Source organism: Rhinoderma darwinii, chromosome 9 (assembly GCF_050947455.1).
Source record: "Rhinoderma darwinii isolate aRhiDar2 chromosome 9, aRhiDar2.hap1, whole genome shotgun sequence".
In the NCBI taxonomy this organism is placed as follows: Eukaryota; Metazoa; Chordata; class Amphibia; order Anura; family Rhinodermatidae; genus Rhinoderma; species Rhinoderma darwinii.
The window spans coordinates 48,894,542-48,916,035 of record NC_134695.1 but is presented as its reverse complement, the minus strand read 5'-3'; the positions used below and the strand labels follow the sequence as shown (position 1 = coordinate 48,916,035).

The window sequence follows — 21,494 nt, the reverse complement described above, 5'->3', positions numbered from 1 at the left end:
CTTTGGTGCCAATCACGTGCCACTAGGGTCTATTTTTTATCGGATGCTTCACAAATTACCTATTAGACCTTATTGATGATATGCCCTATGTGTACAATGATAACAACAAGGACTACGATGAAATGAAAAGTGGACATGTACATGTTCTATATAGATAGAGGGTGGGCCCTCAGAATCACCTCTGGTGGGCCCAGTCCAAGGCTGCACGGTGTGATTATTTTTTCCTTGGAAACTGTGTAATGCTTCCTTTCTCCTCCCGTAGCGCTGCAGGGGAATTGAACACTTACTACCAGGTTCCCTCACAGCTCATAGCTGATCACTGGGGGTCCCAAGAGTGGAACACCATGTGATCATGTTATCAATGGGGGATCCTTCTAACAAAAAGCGGATGACCCCTTTAATGTTCTACCAGTAAATATATATATTGGGCACATTTTATTATGAATTCAGTATTAGAAGAAGCTGTCATTGTGATGACAGTATTAACACATTTGTATTTATTGGGTCATGCTCCACAGGTACAGGTAGTACAGTAATGCTACAATGCCAGTATAGAGGAAGACAATTTTCACTACATTATAATGGCACATACTATAGTAAGGTATTTTTATGAGGACACGTGTAGCATAAACATTTACAGGACGGGGGTTCTGCTGCAATAGCTGAGGACTGTGTACACATCCGTGCATTGGAGTGATACGTTTCATTTGTACTGTGAGATATTTTTGTAAATGGTTTTTCTGCTGCATTGAAATAACACTGACATTTTCCAAATGACCGAAAACAACTTTCTGTTTTACTGCTTCCTCCTATAATAAATGTTGTCAATAAATATTTCAGAGCTGAGTGTCACCTGGTGACAAGAGATAAAATTCCTGAAAACGACAGACTAATGGTTTATTATTAATAGGTTATACAGCTCATGAACAAGACCTGATGTGGCAGCTGCGTCGTCTTCATGCTGCCATTTCACAGGACAATCTACCATGTTTTCGGAGAACTTTACAGTAGGGGCAGCACCGCCAGTATTTTCCAGCATGTAATTAGACTGCATGCCACACTGGGGAAGGATAAGTTAATAGATGAGGGTCTCACATTCAGGATCTTCATCCAGGTAGGCTATGTTCACACATCGCAATTTGTTGCAGATTTTGATGCAGATTTTTTTTTTTAACCAAAGCCATGAGTGATTTCAAGAGGAATGAGAAATATAAAGAAGAACTTATACTTCTCTTTCCTCCTGGATCCACTTCTGGCTTTGGCTCAATAATCTGCATCAAAATCTGCAACAAATTGCGATGTGTGAACATAGCCATACTGTATTAGATATGAGGGTATGTTCACACGCTTAGCAAAAAACTTCTAAAAATAGCCGTTTTTTTAGCAACTCGCATTTTTCGCGCCATTTTTTACGGCCATTTTTGGAGCTGTTTTTCTATAGAGTCAATGAAAACCGGCTCCAAAAACAGCTCAAGAAGTGACATGCAGTACTTTTTTTCAAAACGGCCACGTAAAAAAACGGCCCGTCAGAACAGAACGTGGTTTTTCCCATTGAAATCAACGGGCAAATGTTTGGAGGCGTCCTGCTTCCGATTTTTGCGGCCGAAAATAAGCCGTATGAACATACCCTGAGTGTTCCAATGGATTATAACTAATAAAATTCCCGTTATGGGCCAAAAAATAAATAAAGTAAGGTTTAATAAAATAATTAGTTACAAAAAACGTAAACAAAAACATAGAATGAACAAAATTATTTTTTATTAAAGTTTTTATCAAATGCCATAAAAGCAAAAAATATATACATATTAGGTTTCCCCTTATTCATTAAAATATATACAATAAATGGAACTTGTAAGTTAAGGGGTTTTGAAAAAAAACAGCGGAATAGAATTTTTAGCATTCTTCTAAAAAAATTATATAAATTAAATGCTAATTATTATGTACTTTCAAATTAACTAAGAAGAAAAAAGACTCCTGTGATAAAAAAAAAAAAAGACCACATCAATAAAAAAAAAAGTTATGTCTTTAGGAATACAGTGAGTCAAAAAAGGAAAAATACATTGCTGCCGGAGGGTGGAATCACACACATTACTCAACCATGTTTTTAATGGAGTGGATAAACGTATTTATAAATAACACTAGATAAATATTGCCTCCAAAAAACAGATGTGAAAAAACAATGAAAAACTCATAAGACGCTTGGCGTTTTTTACATGCGTGTGTAAAAGAGGCCTAGAGGTCCAAATTAGCTGTGTCCTTAAAGAGACTCTGTCACCACATTATAAGTGCCCTATCTCCTACATAAGGAGATCGGCGCTGTAATGTAGGTGACAGCAGTGCTTCTTATTTAATAAAACGATCTATTTTCACCACTTTATTAGCGATTTAGATTTATGCTAATGAGTTGCTTAATGCCAAAGTGGGCGTGTTTTTACTTTAGACCAAGTGGGCATTGTACAGAGGAGTTTATGACGCTGACCAATCAGTGACCAATCAGCGTCATGCACTCCCCTCCATTAATTTAGTCAGCGCATAGGGATCCTTTTAGATCACTATGTGCTGTCTTAGGCTGGGTTCACACGCCCATGTTACGTTCGTAATGGACGGAACGTATTTCGGCCGCAAGTCCCAGACCGAACACAGTGCAGGGAGCCGGGCTCCTAGCATCATAGTTATGTACGATGCTAGGAGTCCCTGCCTCGCTGCAGGACAACTGTCCCGTACTGTAATCATGTTTTCAGTACGGGACATTAGTTCCACGGAGAGGCAGGGACTCCTAGCATCGTACATAACTACGATGCTAGGAGCCCGGCTCCCTGCACTGTGTTCGGTCCGGGACTTGCGGCCGAAATATGTTCTGTCCATTACGGTCGTATCATGGTCGTGTGAACCCAGCCTTATACTAACACATTAACGATACTGAAGTGTTTAGACAGTGAATAGACATTCCACGGGATGTCTATTCACAATCTCTGCACTTTGTTACTGTTTCTGTGGTACGTACAGCCGAGCAAGCGTAATCTCGCGAGATTACGCTGTAGATGACAGGTTACAACGAGATTACGCTTGCTCTGCTGTAACTACCACAGAAACAGTAACGAAGTGCAGGGATTGTGAATAGACATCCCGTGGAATGTCTATTCACTGTCTAAACACTTCAGTATCGTTAATGTGTTAGTATAAGACAGCACATAGTGATCTAAAAGGATCCCTATGTGCTGAGTAAATGAATGGAGAGGAGTGCATGACGCTGATTGGTCACTGATTGGTCAGCGTCATACACTCCTCTGTACAACGCCCACTTGGTCTAAAGTAAAAACACGCCCAATTGGGCATTAAGCAACTCATTAGCATAAATCTAAAATCGCGAATAAAGTGGTGAAAACAGATAGTTTTTTTTAAATAAAAAGCACTGCTGTCACCTACATTATAGCGCCTATCTCCTTATATAGGAGACAGGACACTTATAATGTGGTGACAGAGCCTCTTTAAGGCCAGGATCACACACAAAGTTTTAATGCAGCTTTGGCTGACTTTTTCTTTAGCCAAACACAGGAGTGCGGACACAAAAAAAAGAAAACATATCAATCTCTGCTTTATACCTTTACTTCCTTTTGGACCCACTTTTGGCTTTGGCTCAAAAAAACTGAGGCTAAGGGCTTATTTAGATGAACGTGATATACGTCCGTGCAACGCGCGTCGCACGGACCTATGTTAGTCTATGGGGCTGCGCAGACTGTCCGTGAGTTTCACTGCGTAAAACTCATGACATGTCCTATATTTGTGCGTTATTCGCGCATCACGCACCCATTGAAGTCAATGGGTGCGTGAAAATCATGCGCAGCACACGGAAGCACTTCCGTGTGACGCACGTGATTCGCGCAACAGCAGTAAAAAGTATGAATGAAAACAGAAAAGCACCACGTGCTTTTCTGTTTACAAACATACAAACAGAGTGTCATAATGATGGCGGCTGCATGAAAATCATGCAGCCACGCATCATACGAGGGTGACACACGGAGCTGTTAAGTACCTTTTGCGCGCGCAAAATGCAGCGTTTTTTGCGCGCGCAAAACGCACACGCTCGTCTAAATCTGGCCTAAAACTGCAAGAAAAACTGCATTAAGGGGTCTAAGGGGTTAAACTATGACATCTTGATAATAAAAAGCTGGCCATATTTTTGGTGGTAATTTTTCCTGAAGATTCATCAATTATACAATATGTCACCTTTATGTCACTTGCAATGATTTGTTTGATTTTCTTGCGATTAATCATTATTTCTATCAGAAAATAGTCTGCGCTGCTTCCAATGCAAAAAACACAAAAACATTAAAAATAATTCCTATAGATATCTTATAGTACAAAGAAATGTTTGCACTATTTACAAACATGGTCACTAATCAGATCTTCAGAAAAATGTCCCCATGTACTGTGTTTGCTATTACTAGTATATAATGATATACTGTATATTTGTGTGGCTCTCAAAACTGAGCTGGTGCGTGCAGGTAAGTGCGGCCGAGGAGATACATATGCTTGTCCTAAGATTCTGGGAGTGTCCCTTGTGCATTTCACCTGCTTCAGACACCTATGTCTCCTCCACCTACAGCCCCAGGCTCACAGGGAGGAGAGACAACAATCACGGAAGTCAGGTCTCTCCAGGGACACAGTCCTTATACAAGGCTCACCGGGGAAGGAAAACTGGAATCTCATAGAATTGGGCAAATACTTGACATATCCCCGAACATAGAAGATTTGCAAGTTCTTATTTCATTTTGATTACAGGTATCTGGAGGATTCCAGTTCGGAGTTAACCTAGTACCCGTGCCTTGGCGCACACACAGGGCTTCACATTCCTATGGACAAGAAAGTGGCGTCAGTAAGGTGACAAATATTGAAGATACTTGGTAACTACAGAGATTAGACACTACAGACATGTAAGAGGAGCCAGACAATCCACACATATAGTTGAGTGGGAACTGGACTTTATTCTGATTCTCAGGAGAAGACGGGAATTTCCTGCAGGAGCTCAAGCCACGTAGAACACCTGGGACACGGACACAGCAAGATGCAGGTAAGAGCTGATGCAGAATTCCCATTTTTTTCATACCCAGGCTGTATTGTGTTGTAATCAAATGTACTTAAATTTAGGTGTTGTTCACACAGTAAACTTTAAATGCATCTTTTCCAGCCAAAAGTAAAGGTGAATCCAAGAAGAAAAATATATATATCTTTCCTGTAGACTAAATCTGAAAGAAGTCTCTACTGTATAGTATCTACTCCTGGTTTTGGCTAATGTATAGTTGTCAACATTTGGACATTTTTTACAGGGACATTTAGGGTGTGGCTTATCGGGTGGGCGTGGCTTTCTTCCCAGAATTTCTGCACTAGTTTGGCTGACAACTACTATGGTGGCCAGTATCTCTTTGGTTATGTTTTTTTACAGGCAGGCGATGTCTCACTTGATCACTAGGGCTAGGTGATATGTGCTGACCGCTACTGGTAACGTAAAAAACAGCTTAGCTAGTTTTAGATAATGCCACAGTGCCCCTGTAGATAGTGCCACACACACAGCCCCCTGAAGAGTGCCACACACAGTCCCCTGTAGATAATGCCACACACCCCCCATTTTAGAAAGTGACAGTGCCCTCTGTAGATGCCATAGTGCCCTCTGTAGATAGTGCCACAGTGCCCTATGTAGATAGTGCCACACACCACCTTTTTAGATAGTGCCACACACTCCTGCTTTGATAGTGCCATACTCCCCCCTTTGTAGATAGTGCCACACACTACCCCCTTTATCGATAGTGCCACACTCCCTCTCTATGTAGTGCCCAGGTACCACCCAAACAAATAAAAAAATCTTATACTCACCCAGCCCCATTCCCACGAAGAACAGAGCTTTACAGCCTACTCAATCCTGCAGCCCATGAGGCGCCGGAACGGGATCCTTGCAAAGGCTGACGTGATCCAGTGACATCATGTCGGCATTCGCAGGGATCCTGTAGCCTATTGAATTGCAGAGCAGGGAGCAGATAGTTTTCTGCTCTGCCATAGTATTCATCCTGAGGATGCAGATACAATTTAATATGGCAGTTACCAGTTGTCGGGACACGTCCGGGACAGTAAGGCTGGATTCGCACGAGCACATTACGTCCGTAATTGACGGACGTATTTCGGCCGCAAGTCCCGGACCGAACACAGTGCAGGGAGCCGGACTCCTAGCATCATAGTTATGTACGACGCTAGGAGTCCCTGCCTCTCCATGGAACTACTATCCCGTACTGAAAATATGATTACAGTATTGGACAGTTGTCCGGCAGCGAGGCAGGGACTCCTAGCATCGTACATAACTATGATTCCAGGAGCCCGGCTCCCTGCAGTGTGTTCGGTCCGGGACTTGCGGCCGAAATACGTCCGTCAATTACGGACGTAATGTGCTCGTGTGAATCCAGCCTAATATACCAGGGATTGTCTCTGTAAAGTCAGGACAGTCCCGGCTAATTCGGCACTGTCGGCAACTATGCTAAAGATGTATTCACACGTACAGGTTTTGATCAGGTTTTGTTCAAGGTTTTTTTAAAGCATATTTTGAAGTCAAAACAAGGAGTGGATTCAAATAACAGGAAAAGTAGTATCTGTCCTTTTAAACTTTTTCTCCCATTATCATCCACACCTGCTTTTGGGTTCAAAAACTGCATGCAAAATGCTTAAAGTGATCCTCCGATCTCAGGACAAAATTATGAATGTGATGGGTATATGGAGTAATATTACCTGGTGCCCTCCAGTTGCCCCCTATGCTCTAAATCCGTTTTAGGGTCCCCTCGGTGTTGTCTCAAAATGGCTACAGCGCTTCCCATACTGAGTCTAAGACTCTCTTTTCACTGATAAGAAGCGCTGCAGCTATTTTGGGACAGCACAGAGGGGACTCTGAAACAGCGGAGGGGCACAGATGGAGGGCATCAGATATTATTACTCCATATATACCTTCATATTTAAAATGTTGCCCCTTGACCAGAGGATTTCTTTAAGGTTGGACTCGTAGGTGGTGTTTTTATTGGTGCTTTTTCATGCCGTTTTTAAGTGCAGCCAGATGTTACATTAAAGTCTATAGTAAAATATCTAATGCCATACACAAAACTGCGTTTTGGTTTGTGGCGTTTTGAGATTTTTTGGGTGGCGTTTTTTTCCCCAGATGAAGCATGCTCTGGGTATGGCCTTTTTTTCAGGCGTTTTTCCCATTAGCTCCTCTATAGGACCTTAAAAACGTCAGAAAAATAGCATGTACAAAATAACACCACTAAAACGCCACAAAAAGCACCACTAAAAACGGCCTAAAAAAACGTGTTACATTTAAAAAATGCTAGTGAAAAATTCTGTGTGTGGAGGAAGCCTAAGGGTATGTGCACACGTAGTGACCAAAAACTCCTGAAAATCCAGAGCTGTTTTCAAGGGAAAACAGACCCTGCTTTTCAGACGTTTTTTGACCAACTCGCATTTTTCGAGGCGTTTTTCGCGCCGTTTTCGTGGCGTTTTTTACGTCCGTTTTTGGAAATGTTTTCATTGAAGTCTATGAGACAGCTGTCAAACGACGACGCGTAAATTACAGGTCGTCTGCACAATACGTAAGCAAACCCATTCAAATGAATGGGCAGATGTTTGCCGACGTATTGTAGCCCTATTTTCAGACGTAAAACGAGGCATAATACGCCTCGTTTACGTCTGAAAATAGGTCGTGTGAACCCAGCCTAAGGCCCCACTTTAGCTTCTTGAAGGAGCGAAATCCCCGTGTTTTCGGGGATTTCGCTCCTGGACAGAGCGCTTGATGTCTCTGTCCATATCTGGGCAGTGACATCAGGGGAAACTCCTGAAGCGGAATCCCCGAACACATGGGGATTCCCCTTCAGGAGTTGCCGCTGATGTCACTGTCCAGACCCGGAACTGATGCATAACTTTATGCAAACCGGCCGGGCAAAATGGCCAATTTTACCGGCCGGCACTCGGGCTCGGGCGGGACCCGGTCGTGTGAATCCCGCCTAATACTAACACATCAACAATACTGAAGTGTTTAGACAGTGAATAGACATTCCACGGGATGTCTATTCACAATCTCTACACTTCGTTACTGTTTCTATGGTAGTTACAGCAGAACAAAGCAGTAATCTCGCTGTAACCTGTCATCTACAGCGTAATCTCGCGAGATTACGCTTCCTCTGCTGTAACTACCATAGAAACAGTGCGCCGCAAGCAAAAAACGCAGCAAAAAACATTGATGTCAATGGGTGGTCAGAGACGTAAACACCAAGATAGGGAAAAAACGCCTCCACCTCCCATTTTCGGCAGTTTTTTGGCGTGTTTTCCGACGCGGTTTTCACGTCAAAAACCGTGTAAAAAGACTCCATGTGAACTCCCCCTAACATAAGAAAAATTAAATAAGTTATAATTCAACTTTACCCATGGTGCCGCCAAAGTCCATAAAAGTTCCAGAAGGATATTTTTCATGGATTATGGATCTTGTGTGGAGCAAAATGTGACAAAATTTGAAAACACATTATGCCAAAATGTGGAGTACATGGCACACGCCAAATTTATTATGTCTTTAACACGTTTTACTCATACCTCATTGGTTTTGAAAGTGTCTATAAAAAGGGGTGTGTCTAAAAGAAGTTGTAAATGCGCAAAATTTATTAAAGTTATGCTCTTTTTTTTTTTTTGTGTACAAGATCGACAACCATGAGGGGGTATAGGGAATATTCTAACATGCTCAGGGAGTTGCTACAAATATATATAATGTCATGTGCACCATTTTGATACTTTAGATCTAATTTGCGCCTTTTTGCGGCATTCTATGGCACAATTGATCTCCCTCCACAAATGATCTGCCATGCTGGATCTTTGAGGCCAGTAGCTGGTTGCAATCTGAAGTTTGTTATGAACGACTAATGTATAAATGGGGGTGGCTGATTTTGGCATGTGGTGACAGGCAGGGTCACGGTTGTTTTGCAAGTTCAGGTGTGCAATGTTATCGAACTGGAATTTATACATTTTAATTTAAAGTTTGGGCCCCATAAATCGACAGTCGACTGCGCTATTGATTCCGTCAAAAAACGGAAACCTGCCGGAATAGTGACAAACGGAAACCATTAGCGATGTTTCCGTCACCATTGATATCAATGGTGAATCAAACGGAAACTAAGGTTTCCGTTTGCCTTTCCATTGAGGGGTTCACCCGACGGAAACCTCAGACAGAACCTCTGAACGGAAAGCCAACGCTGATGTGAACAGGCCCTTATTGCTGGTATAGAATTGGATAATAATTGCAGTCTACCATTAGGGTAAGGCCACATGGACTGGCCCTGACATGGTCCCAATGCGGCTAACAACCGCACCGGCGCCATGTTCAGTACGGCTGTCAAACAGCCTGTTAGTGGCCGCACGTTAACGCGGATAAACTGTCCCTTTATCTGCAAAATCATGCGTCGATAAATTATAACACCCTTTATGGTCGCACGATTTTGCAAATGACAACAACTTACCTCCTATTTATTCTCTAAGGCAGCGCCGGAAAAAGCCGAACACTGCACTCGGCTAGCTCCGGCGCACCCATAGAGAATTAATTGAGCGGCAGTGCACATGCCCATGTAAACCGAATACCCCTTAACGAGGTATTTGACAGCTGCTCCTACATAGTGCCAGCGCGGTTGTTGGCCGCGTTGCGACCGTGTCAGGGCCGCTCCGTGTGGCCTTACCCTTACAGAAGAGAGAATTCCCATAGACTGAAATAAACCATTGATTGTCAGTACACAAGATATCAGTCCGCCCACTTGCAAATGATTAACTCTTTTGATCAACTGCAACAAATCTGCCAATTAGCTTATACAGTGGTAGGGGAGATTCACACGAACGTTGCGTTTTTGCGCGCGCAAACAACGCAGCGTTTTGCGAGCGCAAAAACCATTTGACAGCTGCGTGTGTCATGCGTGTCTGATGCGCGGCTGCGTGATTTTCGCGCAGCCGGCATCATAGAGATGAGGCTTGTCAACGCCCGTCACTGTCCAAGGTGCTGAAAGAGCTAAATCTTTCAGCACCCTCGACAGTGAATGCCGAACACAACAGCGAAAAACCTGTAAAAAAAAAAGATAAAGTTCCTACTTACCGAGAACTTCCCGGCCGTTGCCTTGGTGACGCGTCCTTGGTGACGCGTCCTTGGTGACGCGCCTCTCTTGACATCGGGCCCCACCTCCCTGGATGACGCAGCAGTCCAAGTGACCGCTGCAGCCTGTGATTGGCTGCAGCCTGTGCTTGGCCTGTGATTGGCTGGAGCTGTCACTTGAACTGAAGTGTCATCCCGGGAGGTCGGACTGCAGGAAGGAGACAGGAGTAATCGGTAAGTTAGAACTTCGGTTTTTTTTACAGGTTAATGTATTTTGGGATCGCAAGTCACTGTCCATGGTGCTGAAACAGTTTAACTCTTTCAGCACCATGGACAGTGACTATCTCCTGACGTCGCGTACCGATAATTTTTTTGCCGGGATCGGCCAAAACGACTTTGGCCGAACCCGGTGAAGTTCGGTACGCTTGTCCGGCTTCGCTAATCGCAAAGACACTCCGTTTGGATGTTCGGAAACAGAAAAGCACGTGGTGCTTTTCGGTTTTCATTCATCCTTTTCACTGCTGTTGCGCGAATCACGCTCGTCCCTCGGAAGTGCTTCCGTGTGGTGCGCGTGATTTTCACGCACCCATTGACTTCAATGGGTGCGTGATGCGCGAAATACGCAGAGTTATTGAACCTGTCGCGCTTTTTGCGCAGCAGACAAACGCTGCGCAAAAAGCACGGACTGTCTGTACTGCCCCATAGACTTGTATTGGTCCATGCGTGCCGCGTGAAAACCACGCGGCCCGCACGGACCGAATACACGCTCGTGTGAATCCCCCCGTAGACTAATTCTACCAATTAAGGCCTCATGCACACGACCGTCATTTTTATCTGCAATTACAGAAAAAATACTGACCCATTCATTTCGATCGGCCACGGCCACCTTCCTGTATATTTAAGAGTGTGTGTCTGGGCCGTAGAAAAGACCCGCAAAAAATAGGACATGTCCTATTTTTTCCATTTACGGACCGTGCCCTTATACTTATTACTGCAAATGCGGATGACACGCCATGGCCCGTCCGTCCAGTATTTACTGACCGTATATAGTGCAGGGTCGTGTGCATGAGGCCTAAGTGACAAACTAAGCAGGCATGTGTAGAGCTATCGCACGTATGTATTTCATTAATTATGTAATGTCTATGTAATGTATACCATACGTTACCAACTAAATAACCAATAATAAACATACCCACCCAACATGGAGTGCCAGTCAGCATCTAAGGACATCCAGAAAAAGGTTTTATGGCCGTAAAACACGAGGTTCATGCAGGGTGTTTGTGTGAAATTTGTCTTGGTAGGTTTTTTACATCCAGCTCAGGGTCGTCAACCGTCTTTAAATTTATATATACTGTTGACTGTAGAAACTTTTTCCAGCGTTTTTAATAAAAATGTATGCATCCATGATATTTTTTAAGCTGGAGGTTTTTGTAATGATCAGGTAACTTGTAAATGCTGCTCATATGATCATACCCGTATCTGAGCTATAAACATATATGATTATCTTTATGATTCAATACTTGTTTTCCAATTTGTATGCAAAAATTGACTGTCGCTGCATCAGCCAGATGCTACATGTGAAACAACCGAATGTTATTGCCCAGTCCCGGTTCACAAAGCGCTATAATGGCATGTACACGGTTTTGCTTCTTCTACGTATTCTTTCAACAGTTCCTTGTCTTTCAATCCCTGACGTTTTTGGTTTGGCTTTCCCAATTTACTTACAGGGATTATATCATCAAGACAAACCCATGTCCTTATGCCCTAGGGGCATATGGATGTCAGAGGTAGGTCTCCCTAACTTACAGTGGCTCCTGCTCTGGCAGACCTTGCTCTGGCACACTTTGATTTGAACAACTGGCATACATTGTAATACTACATTTATGACCATAGGAAATGGGTCCGGCTCCAGGGACCCCCAGTGGCCAGCCATTAACACCGGAATACCAGATGCCAGTCAATCTGACATTTATGACATATCCTGTGGATATGTCATAAATGTCTTTCATGGGAAAACCCCTTTAATGTAATAGAGAAATATTAGATGTGTACAGGTTTTCAGCAACAGAATATAAACAAGATTGCTCCCATTCTGAAAATAGTGACGAAATATAAGTGTTGGCCATGGTAACGAATCAGGTCACTTTTTCCAATTTTAGCTATTTCCTGAAAAACAGAATCTGACTGGCTTCTGTGCCCAACACTGACACTTTTTGTTAGAAACTTTTTGCATGAGGGCAACAGTATTTCAGAAGACGCAGAACGTCTCATCCTACAATGATTAAAGAGGTTTTCCCTTTCTCTTCCCCTTGTATAGTGATCTAGGAAGCTGTATTCTGGTGATGGGAATACATTTTAACGAATAACGGAGATCCTACAAGTGCGACTTTTTTTTCAACAACTAGCAAAGTAGCACCTCTATTCGGCTTCTAATAACGTATGCATGAACTAGTGACTTCACTTAAAACCGTGAGCTGTGCAAACCTTTACTTCTAAAATTCTTTGGATAATTTCTCAATATATTTTTATAGTGGTCACAAGTTTTTCCCTGATACAGATCTCCAAATACGCTGCATAGAATCTAATGATACCTCTAGATGAGATTAGGAATTTACTGCATAAAATTAAGATCTTGAACTCTCCCTGGTGGCAGAAGGCAGCCCAAATTTTATCATTTAGATCTATTCACACTGTATTTGCAGTGTACAGCGGAGGTATATGTATACCTTCGACAGAAGCCTACAAGGTTTGCCGCCTGTATAGACATACAGTGGCATATGTTGCCCATAGGCTCACATGATAAAGAAGTACATACCGGGTAGTACAAAATTTTTACTGAATGCGTCTGTATGGAATAGCGTAGTTGACCACTGTATTCCATATGGCTGAAAAAAGTTATACTGATGTATCTCTCCCCGATGGATGTCAAAAGGACACTCTTTTTGGCATTTGCCATATGAATTGGGCTGTATGGATACGTTCAGCATATGCCCCGGGACATATACCAAATGTATACCGCAGTGTGAATAATCCTTTAAATCTATGTCTATGCAGTTAATTTGTACCAGAAAAATGGAGCTCCGACCAATATATATTGAGAAATTATTTAGCACAGAATTTTGTATCTAAACAAGACTTGGTGTTAAAAGGTGGAGATTAACTTTAAAGCGGCTCTGTCACCAGATTATAAGTGCCTTATCTCCTATAATCTGATCGGCGCTGTAATGTAGATAACAACAGTGGTTTTGATTTTGAAAAACGATCATTTTTGACCAAGTTATAAACAATTTTAGATTTATGCTAATGACTTACTTAATAGACAACTGGGCGTGTTTTTACTTTTTACCAACTGAGCATTGTGAAGAGACGTGTATGACGCTGACCAATCAGTGACCAATCAGCGACCAATCAGCATCATACACTTCTCATTGTCCCAGCCCATTGTTACAGTGTGATTGTGCAGTGAAAGAAGCTGGGCTGGAACAATGAGAAGTGTATGATTGGTCACTGATTGGTCAGCGTCATACACGTCTCTTCACAATGCTCAGTTGGTAAAAAGTAAAAACACGCCCAGTTGTCTATTAAGAAACTAATTAGCATAATCTAAAATTGCTCATAACTTGCTCAAAAATGATCGTTTTTCAAAATAAAAACCACTATTGTTATCTACATTACAGCGCCGATCACATTATGTAGGAGATAGGGCACTTATAATCTGATGACGGAGCCTCTTTAAAGCCTAACTCCATGTACTCATTCTTTAATACACTCCTGATATATTATTAAAAGCACTCTTAACTAAAAATTCCCATTAAATAAGATTAGTAGACCACATATTGATTTTGAAAGCCGGATGTGTATGTTTTTACTCATATTTAGTAAATTTACATAATATATTTATATTCTATATGACAAATATGCAATGTTTTACTAGAACAAGCAAAATATTGTATTTAGTAATGTTGAGATCTCCGCTCCCTATTTATACATACTGTAAACCTTATAACTACACTAAAGTTAACTATTGCTTTCCCAGGAACCAGTGAGGACGCCGTGGCAGGAGCATTTGCTATATTTGGATCCAATGATATACGCAGTGAGTGTAAAGACAATTTTCATTTTAATTCCACTTTTGGGTGCTTCAAGATTTTTTTCCTTTTTACTGCTTAAGAACCTGGATTTAATGCAAATTCAATTTTTAATCATGTCTCATTATTTTTGGGATGGGGGGGTCGGAGATATGTGTGCTGCGCCTCCATGTTCATCGTGCCCCCAATAAAAGTGCCAAATATGCAAAGCACCCCTTAAGTGCCAGCTGGGCACACTGACCCTTGTCAGTTCCATCCTGACTTGGGGCTCCCGTCCCTGATAATTATAGTCTCAGATATAAGTATAATAGATCAGCTCAGGAGGAGTATCTGCAGCAGAAGTCATCTATGACCGATAATTCAGCTGGCACAGAACTAGGGTGTCCTGGGACAGCTGGGCGGTGTCAATAATCAGACATAATACTTGGGAGCCATGATTAAAGGAGGACTCCATCTAATAGATGCAAATATTCGGTTTTGTTGGCAATCTTCAACCTCCCCTTTCCCCTACTCAGGTCTCCACCAGGAGGGGACACAGATCTAGGTGCTATTCCTTTTTAATGTAGGTGAAAATATAATGCTCATCGATGAAGAATCTCCATTGAAATGTCCGTAAATAATATCTACAATGTATTTTCATAATCTTAATGACATGCCAAGTGTACAAAAATGGCTGTGGGTAAAGGGCCACTAAACCTTCAGCCTATCTTATCTATTTGTGCGTGGGAGAAGACATTTTGGGCTGGGAGAAGTTGACTAAAGTGTTTTACGGGATTAGCGTCCAGAAGTCCAGAAAAAAATCCTTGCTCCGTAATTAATCCTTTATCTTGCATATCTCTAGTTCTGGGAAACACTAAAAACAGTTATATACATATGAATAAATAAAAAGAAATAGTACCTCTGTCTATAAGATTCATTTATATTATATACATATGAATAAAAGAAAATAGCATCTCTGTCTATAAGATTCATTTATATTATATACATATGAGTAAATGAAAATAGCGGCTCTGTCTATAAGATTCATTTATATTATATACATATGAGTAAATGAAAATAGCGGCTCTGTCTATAAGATTCATTTATATTAGCTGCTGACGTTACATTTGTTATTTGACTGGAGTGCATTGATATAGCTTGTTCATGGATGGAAAGTGACATCTGACCCTTTTCACAGATTTGACTTTTACATGCATGGAGGTGGCAGTGATCAGGTATTTGCTAGAGGATTGACTGACCATTTGGGCAGTGCCAGTGGTGGCCCATAACCCCTCAGTCAAATGCAGTATTAATTAACATTTGTGTATGACCTCCAAAAAAATCAATCAATAAAACAGTGCTAACATTTATAACCAATTATATTTTTCCCCCATTTTTATGTACCCCAGCAGTACAATGCTGCAAAACAGTTTGATATTCCCTATATATTAATGCCAGTCACTGGGCCCCAGATATAATATTGCTAGCCACCTACTATATTAATGCCAGCCACAATGCCCCTTCTCTTACCTGAGCCCCTGTCTTGATATCATTTATGGTCACACATTACTGTGCAGTAACAAACGCCAGTCCCTGCTGCCATCAAAAACCCACCAATGTCTTTATCGGTGAACTGGGAGACTAGCCAACTTTTCCACGGGGTCTCCCCTTTTCCAGTGAACTCTTGGACATTCCCGGGAAAGTAGGCATGTATTAAATAACCAAAAGTGTCCGAGAGAGTCCATATAGCGGGAGCCATGTTTCAAAACTATCCCAAACAACAAGTGTGGGGTCATCCATAGGAAACAGTTATTTAAATACTGAATGTAAGCGTGATCTGATGTCATATTTTTTCCATTGTACTGGTTTTTCCACCTGACCCTAATTGTGTGTCATTTATTGAATTGTCTGCAATAATATTATTAATATGTTAGGCATCTGCGCTATGGCTTCAGTTGTTTAACACAAACCATGATGCTGTGCTGGATCCATCGTACAATGGATCCAAACAGCCCCTGGCCGATTCCGTTGACGTAGAATGGGATATGTCAAGGTTTCTGTAGTTTTGATAGCGCTACATATTCTTGCTGTCAAAAGTGATGGAAACCTCAACAGAACCCTCGACGGAAAGTGAAAATCAAAATGTGAACATAGCCCTATATATTGGAGTATATGATGATCCCAAGTGTTTTGTGGAGCCCAAAAATAATTTATCAACAGCTAGTCTGACAGGTCTGATGTATAAATGCATACTGATGTTGGCTGTGCCGTCTGGATATCTATCTGCAGTTTTTCTTGATTTGATATGTTCTATATAAAAATGTGAAACCAACATAACTCACATTAATACATAAGACACACCTCTCCGTCAGATCCGGCGTGTATGCTGTAGGAGGTAGAATGAGAAGTTAATCAGGTTCTGATTCTTGCTAGGATGTAAAATGGGACTTTGTGCTGGTATGTGAAAGCAGCTCTCTTGACAGCGAGGCCGAGGAGAAGAGGCGGCAGTACATGTCTGAACTGGAACAGAAGCGCTTCAAGATAAAGGTAACATTTCTCAAGAACCTTTACACAAACTGATCGCTGTCAACATGTAGCTGGTCAATGGCGAATCAAAAATGTTTTTGATGTCTGTGCTCACATTTCTAACCAACCAAAAAGTTGCTTTATTAAGAATAAAGTTAAGGCACTTACTAATGTATCTTCCATTTTAATATTACAGGCAACCTGAGATCACAGTACACACGGCCGTAAACTATAGTAAAATTTGTCCATGTCCCATATTGTGGTCATGTAATATAATCGTGTGACCAATTCATCCGTGGCCTCATGTTAAAAGTGACAATACATTACTTTCCACCTTTTGGCTGTATAGTCAGCAAACAGAACACCTAGTATTGTGTTTACTATGCAAATTGTGCTATATAGGGACCATCAACAAGCAGGCTATCTGCTGCTATCTGATCTTATCTTGGATTCTGTAAATGCCAAAGATAGTCCAAATCACCTACAGATGAATATCTAATGCTCATTAAGGCCCCATGCCCACTTCCGTTTTTCCTTCAGGGTGCTAGCTGTTTTTTTGATGGCTAGCACACTGACCCATTCATTTCAATGGGGCCATGCAAACTTCAGTTTTTTTGGTGGTCCTGTTGTTCCGTTCCGACAAAAGTAGAGCATGTCCTACTTTGGTCTGAGATTCCGTGACCGTGGGGCCCATACAACTCAATGGTCCGTCAAAAAAGCTGAAGGCACACGGAAGGCATCCGTGTGCTGTCCGTGTGTGACAGAGCCGTTGCCTAGCAACGGCCCGGCAGAAGTACAGAAGAAATATTGCACTGCACTAATCGGCGGCCCCTTCTCTCTATCAGTGCTGGATAGAGAGAAGGGCCAGCCCTTTTGGGCAGAGCATCCGCAGCGATAAAAAGAAAAAACAGTTCATACGTACCCCGGCCGTTGTCTTGGTGACGCGCCCATCTTCCGACCTTCCTGGATAATGCGGCAGTCCATGTGACCGCTGCAGCCTGTGATTGGCTGCAGCGGTCACATGGGATGAAACGTCATCTCAGGAGGCCAGACTGGAGGAAGAAGCAGGGAGTTCTGGGTAAGTATGAACTTATTTTTTTCTGAGTTGGGGTTTTTGTGGGAAACATTAGAAATCTATATTGTGAGCACCGCGCATGGTGCTCACTGTCCAGCGGTAGTCACTCTCCAGGGTGTTGAAAGAGTTACTGCCGATCAGTGCAGCCCCTTCTCTCTATCCAGCACTTAACTCTTTCAGCATCCTGGACAGTGCCTACCGCTGGACAGTGATTACCATGTGCGGCGCTCGGAAACACGGAAGTGTACACGGAGTACACTCGGGAACCACACTGATCCAATGACGGACACACGGATCCATGAAAACGGTGATGGAAGTGTGCATGAGGCCTAAAAGATATGTGTAATAGAGGCCACTTGGTGAGTTATTATAGCTGGGGAAACCATCCGAGGGTCCTCATAAAATCAATCAATGGGCTCTCTGTGTGATGAACAGACAATCCAGTCATCCAGAGCAGAAAACCTTTGTGTTGCAGTTCTCCATTCTGGTGAATGGAGGGGCATCCTGAGAAGGGGAACCCCATATGGTTTAATAGGGAATATGGACAGGGGTTGTGTAGATCAGACAAACCCTTTAACACATAATCCTCCATATTATATATAAATGCTTAATACTTGGAATAGATATTCATATCAAATTGCTTCAGAGGGTATTAATTGTCAGGAATAGCAGCTTATCTAAAGCTGCCAGTCCAGAATGCAGAAAGGTTGGCACCCGAAACAGGAAATAGCCACATACTCCGTTACAGGTGAGGTTGAAAAGTCTAGGGCTGGTATACTGGAGTAAAATACATTAGAGTAGTGAACAGGAGTGCAGTCATCAGGATATCCAAAGGTCGAGGGTAGACATACCATTGGTGCAACATATGCAGCGGCACAGGGGCCCAGTAGGTAAGGGGCCCACTGTCACCTTAAAGCAGCCTCCTTCTGCCTATTAGATTGCATGTAAATGCCTGAGGTAATACATTTTATGACTAACAACTACTGATGGATTGTTAGAGCGACATAAGGGGTTGATCTATGATAAGATATTGGAAAACAAGGGGCCCATATACTGTTCTTGCACAGGGGCCCCAAGCTGTCTTTGTCCGCTACTGCACCTGAGCTATGTAGGGTGTAGCAACATATTGACTGGCAGGATTTGGCCCAAGCTAGCCATGGAGGGAGGAATCTAGGGGTGCTCTGGTATTCAACATTACAAAGATATGAACTTTTGATGCAGGTTTATCTTCAGGTTGCATTTTCCTGAATAATAGACAGCCAAGAGCAACATCAAAGGAACTCCCAAATATAACAGCATAGACTTGGTTGATAACACAAAATAAGTGTCAGGGCTGAGTCAGTGGGCAAGGAATCATTAGACAGGTCAAAAGTTGGCAACAGAGGATCAAATACTCGAATCGAGGGTATATCAAACCTAGGAAGCTTTGGGTATCTGGCAACTGACGATACTTCGAGAAATTGGGGTACAGGCAATAACCGGAAACTCTAGGTTCAGGCAAACCATACCAGGCACAGTCGCTCATACACACAAGCCATTATACCTGTGTAAACAATGAAGGGGATGTGGCTCTCACAGGAGCCCTGCGGCCCCTTCATTGTGCTGATCGGCAGGGGTCTTGGATGTTAGACCCCCCACTTATCACACATTGATGGCCTATCCAAAGGAGATAACAGAGCTACAGAACACATGTGGAATAAACAAACACAGCAAACCGTGACTTCCAGAACTATTCAGAGAACAAATGGAAGAGGCAGAAACACAATGGTTGCAAGTTCTAGACGCAGCAGAACGCCAGACTGTTCACAGCAGTACAAAACTGTGCACTCCAAATACTGAATATTACATGAGGAGCAAAAGACCAATCAGCAGCAGCTCGTTGGTAGCTTTTAGGTAGCAACAAAAGTTGTTTTGTATTTTACTCTGCACAATGTATTCAAAAAATATGACTACTTAGTAAGGGTTAATCACAAATAAAACGTCACTTTGATTTTCTGCCATTATTAGTATACTATGGTCTAAATTTACTTCCTACAGTCTTGACATGATCTGTTCTATCTTCTTATAGAAATCCAAAGATGGAAAAAAGACTTTTTATGGGGTGCGGGCACCTCCAGACATTTTTAGGAAATATGTGAGACTTCTCAGAAATCCAGACCAAGGCACTGCAAATCTAAGTGAAGAACAAGTTTCTGAAACAAGCAGGTGATGACAAAATTAATTCTTGTATACCAGGCTCTATACCACTTTGCACCTTATGGAATAAACCTGAGACAATATACAAGTCCTCTAAATATTACTAATTGTTACTTTTAGTGTAACATGTTATTTGCAAAACTATTGGCACCAGTAAAACTTTCCAGGAATTGTAGCAAATCATATGACAAGTAGGGTTGATCGAAGGGGATTTCCACCCGAAATGTAAAAGTGGTCTTATATTAGTAAATCAGAAGTTCGTTTCTTACAGAGATACTTTGTTATTGATTGTACATGCAGACAATATGGCGCTTTGTCATCCGCTTCTGAGGAGTTGATTGAAAAGTGTCAACCAATAAGGCTGCACTTCTTGTTGTCACTAAAGGAAAACTGGCCGCGCAAAAAAATAGAAAAATTACACAATCTCTGTAAGTAAAACAAATATAATTACCAAACGTGATGTGTTTTGTTTGGATTCAGAGTTCTCAATGTTCAGAGTTTCTGACACAAGAAATACACATGAACTTTCCAACTAGTAGTGATCACAGCAGATTACCCTCACTCTAGGACCACATGGAAACTACACAGCTCTGCCACGTTACAGCTATTTCTTACTATTGTGAAGTAGTGCTGCCCAGAAAATAGTGCCAGCACAGTAGTAGCATCTGTACAGAATTGGCCAGAGATTGCGCTGCCCCATAGCATAAAACAGTTCCGATCACATATCCATTCTCTAAGAGGTAGTTACTGTTACAGATGTGTCCATACAAATGTGCCAACCCGAGCAGTACCCAGGGCAGGGCTTAGAGAGACCTGTGCAATACCATTTATTGATGCCCCCCTTAACAGTGCCCAAATAATACTCCCATAAGGAGCCCAAACAGCGCTCCCCAATCATTAATGTCGTTGCAACCTATGTAGGACCAGGGGTGCACGCTCCAGGAGCCTTGTTTATCAGGGACAGTGGTTGAGCCTGTGTGCAACCACAAAAGTCTCACACCCCTAAGGTCGGGCCCTGGCAGTACCCATACTAATATGACAGCCACACACCCTTGTGACCTCATCAGTGACTATGGCTTAACTGCAGAACATGTACTATTGCTACTGGATAATGCAGTCACAAGACCACAGTGCATGACAATGCATCAAATGGCATGTAACCCGTAACCACATTTTTTACATGCCCTTAAACAATATGGTCACAGGCCTTTTGGTAGGGCACAATGCAGCAAATTTTAGTTATAAAACGTCTGTGTACAATTTTGAGCTATGTGTTTGTTCTCGGAGAGCTGACAAAGAGCAGAGCTGTCATTACTTATTATCAACTTTTCTTATAGTTCTAAACAGCAAATCAATCAACGGTAGTTGTGCAAACGTATATAGCAGGGCCCAATATCTTTGCATAACTAGGCAGACTAGAACTCATCTACCTTTCCTAAAATTGGATCAAAAATAAATCTCACTAAGAAACGGCTTAAAA

The 21,494-nt window shown here is 42.2% G+C and overlaps 1 protein-coding gene across 1 annotated transcript in view; it reads left to right on the top strand.

Moving 5' to 3' along the window:
- The first annotated feature begins 4,662 nt into the window (after positions 1-4,662).
- Positions 4,663-21,494, top strand: part of ANO9 (anoctamin 9) — a 43,665-nt gene continuing 26,833 nt past the window's right edge. The window contains exons 1-4 of the mRNA XM_075836960.1: positions 4,663-5,071; positions 14,187-14,246; positions 16,651-16,764; positions 19,887-20,023. Of these exons, the coding sequence (XP_075693075.1) occupies positions 5,066-5,071; positions 14,187-14,246; positions 16,651-16,764; positions 19,887-20,023 (317 nt within the window). The 5' untranslated portion in view covers positions 4,663-5,065. The remainder of the gene's footprint in view (positions 5,072-14,186; positions 14,247-16,650; positions 16,765-19,886; positions 20,024-21,494) is intronic.